Source organism: Dermochelys coriacea, chromosome 8 (assembly GCF_009764565.3).
Source record: "Dermochelys coriacea isolate rDerCor1 chromosome 8, rDerCor1.pri.v4, whole genome shotgun sequence".
Taxonomy (NCBI): Eukaryota; Metazoa; Chordata; order Testudines; family Dermochelyidae; genus Dermochelys; species Dermochelys coriacea.
Window position 1 is genome coordinate 75196437 of NC_050075.1, and position 6000 is coordinate 75202436.

Below are 6000 nucleotides of genomic sequence, written 5' to 3' on the forward strand. Positions count from 1 at the left end.
AGAACCAATTTTATTGCTTTTGAATTCTGTTTACTTGCTCTTCCACAAAACATTTGGCAATCCCCCCCCCCCCAAAGCTTTTCTCCTTGTTTTTTTTTCAAATTAGATGACAAGCACAAAAAACGCTTCCTGAGATAATACACAAGAGGAAATACAGAAAAATAGTGACTGTCGAGTAATAAATAGGGCTACCTGAAATCCCACAGCTGTAGTATATTCTCAGTGGGGATGTCCAAAGACACAAGATTTAGCCTTAGTAACCAGAGGAACTTGTACATACAGTTTAAAATTTTCAGGAGTACGATTAGTGCTTTTTGGTACCAAATCTGAAACACCGTAAAGAGCCTGATTTCAAAAAGTGCAGAGTACTCACTTGACCCCTTTCTGAAATTTCTCCTCCTGGACATTCAAACTCTAGTAACTCTTGGCAATCTTGGTCCTGCTTCAATTTAGAAATCACTGAATGTCAAGGATACTTTATTTCTCAAACATGTTGTTTTTATTCCTATTGCTGGACTCTTCACCTGTGATTAAATATTAACTTTTGTTTTTAACAGATCAGATGCCTAAAAGGCCAGAAAGGCTTCTCAGACCAACCCACTTTTGATGGGATTCACATTGTCAACCATTTGATAGGAGATGAGTCATTTCATTCTTCTGATGAAGATTTTATAAGTAACTCCATACAGGAGGGTGGAGTCCATTTCCATTTACACAGAAGGACTGGACACATGACTTTGGACCCAACTGTGGTAGATAGCAGTGACAGTGATACTGAAGACGGTGTCCTAGATAATGGGGATACGGACAAGATTATTCCAAAGCGAAAGAACCAGCAAAGAATGGAATCCTACTCTACTACTGTGTGATCATCACTGTGACTAGCATCTAAGACTTCAGCATTCTTTTAAGGGTTAGGTTGTCAAATGACTAAAAATGCCCAGCTCTTGGATTAGATAGCTATTGTGGCTTCTCTGACATATTTTATATATAATATATGTATATATGTATACACACTTTACTGTTTGCCATCTACCTTTGCCAAATTGTCATCACTGACATACCATAGAGTAGATTGGGAAGAAGCTGATGAATGACACTTCTAACAGTATTATTGAATGTTCCTTGTTTTAGAAAATGCAAATATATAATTTCTTTAGATGCATAACAATTTTGCAGTTCATAAACTTGGGAAATCTTTTCTTCAAAAGAAACTGCTCTTGTGCAATATTTTATACTCCGTGAACAAATGTGTTCTTTTTACATTGTTATCCATTTGTGATCAAGATGGACGTTGGCAGACTGGCTGATCATGGTGTCTGATTATCTTTTGTTTGACTGTTTGGTTTTAATTAAAAATAACTATTATTGGAGACCCATAAAAGGCTCCAAATGCAAGTCTTTATTAATACAAATTAATGGTTACAAATGTCAAAGGTTTTTAAAATCATTCTGACTTTTAATTTTTGTGCATCTGCTTTTGATTTGTTGCAAATAAAAAAAAATCTGGTCAAAGTATATTAACTACAATAATGTTTATTTTGTATATGTTTATATCTCTGCAGCAAGCTGAATATGAATATTACACATTTAATATAAGGAATGTAAATGTTGCAAAATTACTACTCTTGGCATTCTAACAGGAAAATGAATTCTGTATATGCATATTGATAGTGAGTTACAAAATCGAGGCAAAGCACTCATCTTGCATTTAATCTCTGTTTAGCTACTGACATAGCAGGTTCATGTCTAACTAAAATGCTTGTTCACAAACACTAATGACTGAACTTTTAACTTCATATATATATATAACTATAACTATAACTATATATATATATAACTATAATAAATTTTTCATGATTTAACACTTGTTGTAGCACGTATTGCTTAGTAATAACTAACGTCTGTATCCTAGAGATTCTATAGGTGATTGCATAGTGCGGATCCAGAGAGTAGTTCAGATAAAGATGGAAAGTATTTTTATCTGGTTTTAAATTAACTACAGTTCAAATGAAGGATTGTTCAAAGCAGTAAAAAGAGATATCTATATTGGGTTATTCTGAGGAATTTCATTATAAAAATATTTAAGAACCAAAAAACTAGTCTTAGTGCATCTAATGAAGATGCACATGATTTAATATGGAGCAGTGACATGGAGTGAATGCATGCTGGGTGACTGGTCATTCCTATCTCTTTCCTCACCCCTAAATGAAGCCCTGATTAGATCTCAAATTCTTTCCTTTCCTTTCCAAGGCCTTTTGAGCAAACTGACTTGCTACTTCGTCCTGCACAGCATTTTAGACACTAGTCTCCGACACTCGCTGGCTCAGAATATTTCTTGACATAAATGTATCACTGCCATTCTCCTCAGTTACAAATTCCATGAATGTATGTACTGTTAATATTAGCAGCTAGATGGCTTGTGATTTGAAAGGAATGAAATGATACTGCAAGGTTATGGCACAAGCTTGCTTTCTCTAGAAATATTAAAGTTCATCTAGGTACTTAAGCATGTGCTTGGAGTTAGGCGTATGCTTATGAGCTTCAATGGCACTACTAGTGTGTTGAGTTAGGCACATTCTTAAGGACCTTGCTGAACTGGAGCCTAGTCTCCAAGTCCCGTATTGGGCACTTACATCTCTTTGGCTTTTAATTTTGAAGATTCCTAGTCTTTTTGGATGAGGCCGACACAGGATCCTTTTTCACTTAGTGAGTTAAATTGTCAGGTTCTGTTACTAGTTTAAAGGAAACCAGCTCCATGAAAGAAGTGAGCTTTGGGCATCTTGGCCACACTCTCTCTCCTATGTCGATCATATCCAGGCAATAACTAACCATAAAATGGGCAGGTGACACCTTCAAAGTTAGCTACTACTTGAGCTCCTGCTACACCTGGTCTTTGCCTCAGTTATTTTTGAGGGTGTACATTAACTTTATCTGTGACAATATATTTCTCATCACACATGATGAAGTTTCACCCTATTGCAATAAACATTTACTGTTTTAACACCTGAACCCTGCTAGAAATGTTACAAAGCAAAAATAATCTAAGCTCTCTTGCTCATTAACGTTTAGGTGATAGTTGCCTTATTTTCCCCTAAAGCATCTGTCCACCTTTGTTTGCACCTGGATCATTCCTATGTGGATAGATGACAAATTATTCTTTGCCTATCCATACCAGCTGCAAGTCTCTCTTAAAGGTAATATTCTGCATTAAGTGGCAGGAGCAAAATTCAGTTAGAGGATGGTCGTAAAATCTTTTTTTTGTTTGAACAGCAAAGTGTTATGATCTTGCAATAACTGCCTGACTGCCCCAGTGATAGTGAATGAGCCTAATTGGTAAGTGCTGTTTCCTGAACTTTGTTTTATACGTGTTAATAGCCTAGATTGTTTTATTCATGCTGCTGCTTTCAATTTCATTCTCAAAATATCCGTGAAAGAATACTAGCAAATAGCTGATCCAAATAGCTGAATTCTACACAATAGCTAACTGCACTACAGTGCACAACCTTAACTGACCTGCCATTGGGACCTTATTTAATAATTCTCTTAAAATTGAGATCTTACCATACATTAGACTGGAAAATTATAAATTTGAGCAAATGAAATGATAAATGGGGTGGGTGGGTGTATAAATTTAGTGTTGGGACTGAGGACCAGACCAAGAGTCAGGCTGAGAAAGAGAGATGCAGTGCTGGGGAGCCAGTGAAACAATAAGTCTCCTCCGTTTAAGTTATATTTCATATCGGGGGCTGAAAATGCTTTTTTCCTCATTGGCACTCTGAGACTACAGAACACAGGGCGGAAATCAAATCAGTATCTTAGATGTCTGTATACTAATACAAGAAATATGGGGAATAAGCAGGAAGAACTAGAAATGCTAGTTAATAAACACAACTATGACGTAGCTGGCATCACAGAGACTTGGTGGGATAATGCATACAGGCTGGAATATTGGTATGGCAGAGTACAGCTTGCTCAGGAAGGATAGGCGGGGGAAAAGTGGTGTTGCCTTTTATATAAAAAAATGTATACACTTTGACTGGATGGAAATAGGAGACAGACTTGTTGAATGTCTCTGAGTAAGACTAAAAAGGGTTAAAAAAACAAACAAACACCCCAAGGGTGATGTCAGGGGAGGCGTCTACTATAGACCACCTAACCAGGAAGAAGGGGTGGATGAGGCTTATATGACAATATCATGCAAAGCACAGGACTTGATGTAATGGGGGACTTCAACTACCCAGACATCTACTGGGGGAAAATAACACAGCAGGGCACAGATTATCCAAAAGTTCTTGGAATGTATTGGAGACAGTTTATTTCAGTAGGTGGAGAAAGCCACTAGGGGAGAGGCTGTTCTAGGTTTGATTTTGTCTAATAGAAAAGAACTGGTTGAGAATTTAGAAGTGAAAGGCAGCGTGGGTGAACGTGATCATGAAATGATAAATTTCATGATTCCAAGGAATGATGGGAGGGAACACAGCACAATTAACAAAATGGATTTCAAGAAGGCAGACTTTATCAAACTCAAGGAATTGGTAAGTAAGATACCTTGAGAAGCAAGTCTAAGGGGAAAAACAGTTTGAGAGTTGGCAGTTTTGCAAAGAGACATTAGTAAGGGCACAAGAGCAAACTATCCCACTGTATAGGAAAAGACTGGAGGTATGGCAAGAGAACATCATGGCTTAATCAGGCAATCTTCAATTATCTGAAATTAAAAAAAGAATCCTACAAAAAGTGGAAATTAGGTCAAATTACAAAGGATGAATATAAACAAGTAGGACAAAATTAGAAAGGCCAAGGCACAAAATGGATTAAACTAGCTAGAGACATAAAATGTAACAAAACATTCTACAGATACATTAGAAGCAAGAGGAAGACCAAGGACAGGGTAGGCCCGTTATTCAGTGAGGGATGGGGAAATAACAGAAAATGTGGAAATGACAGAAGTGTTAAATTACTTTTTTTGTTTTTCACCAAAAAGCTGAGTAGTAATTAGACATCTAACATAGTGAATGCCAGTGAAAATGAGAGAGAACGCCAGGGAACTGAGAGTACTCCAGGGGTCCACTGGCCCCATTAATCAACTCTTCACCTTCCCTCCCAGGGCCTCCTGCATGGTGGGGAACAGCTGTTCTGCAGCATGCAGGAGGCACTGGGAGGGAGGAGGAGGAGTTGATCAGCGGGGGCCAGTAGCCCTGGACACGATTCTGCTCCTCCCCTGAGCGCTCCCCCTCCGTGTGCTTCCCCCTCCCTCCTAATGCCTCCTACACGCCGCTGAACAGCTACTCCCCAGCATGCAGGAAGCGCTGGGAGAGAGGGGGAGGAGTTGATCAGCAGAGCCCACTGACCTCCCCCCCCCCCGGTGTACCCTTGCAGATCCCAATTTGAGAAACGCTGGTCTAGATAATACTTAGTCCTGCTTGAATGCAGGGGACTGGACTAGATGACTTCCTGAGGTCCCTTCTAGTCCTATGATTTTTTTTCACATGAATTTGGGAGAATTTGGAAGCCTAAAGCTTTTGAGCACTGGCCAGAAAAACCTGAGTGCTTTTTAAAGCTTTCTCCTGTTGGGGATCTAACGCTTCTTACAGCAGAACTACCCCAATGCTATATTGTAGCAAAATCTGTGGCCTAAACCACTTGTTAATTTTTTACTAACACACCTTTACTCAGGTTCTTTACCCTTTGTCTAGGATTTATATTTGAGAGACTGTTATGCCTCGCTCACTTCTTCAAGGGTTTCTTTCCAACTGCGTGGGCCAGAAACATTTTCATATAATTTTTTTAGGTCGTGGACTAGCAATGACACTTAACTATTTGTTGACAAAAATAGTTTTGTGCTCATCATGTTCTTTAATGGTCATATCTACATATCAGCATATCTAAAGGTATGTGTGCTATAGATTCTTATACTGCTCTCATCACTAGTATTGGAGAGTATGTCTGCAGTAAAAGACCTGCTGCACAGCCATGGTTGGGACAGTGGACTTGGGCTGC

The 6000-nt window shown here is 38.6% G+C and overlaps 1 protein-coding gene across 21 annotated transcripts in view; it reads left to right on the forward strand.

Annotated features, from left to right (window-relative positions):
* EVI5 (ecotropic viral integration site 5) overlaps positions 1-1865 on the forward strand; it is a 133947-nt gene extending 132082 nt beyond the window's left edge. For 18 of the 21 annotated variants that reach the window (XM_038413199.2, XM_038413212.2, XM_043520513.1 and 15 more), the window contains one exon: positions 558-1865. In XM_038413199.2, the coding sequence (XP_038269127.1) occupies positions 558-869 (312 nt within the window). In that variant the 3' untranslated portion in view covers positions 870-1865. The remainder of the gene's footprint in view (positions 1-557) is intronic. The other 3 variants (XM_043520518.1, XM_043520512.1, XM_043520510.1) reach the window with 3 other exon arrangements.
* The last annotated feature ends 4135 nt before the right edge of the window (positions 1866-6000 follow it).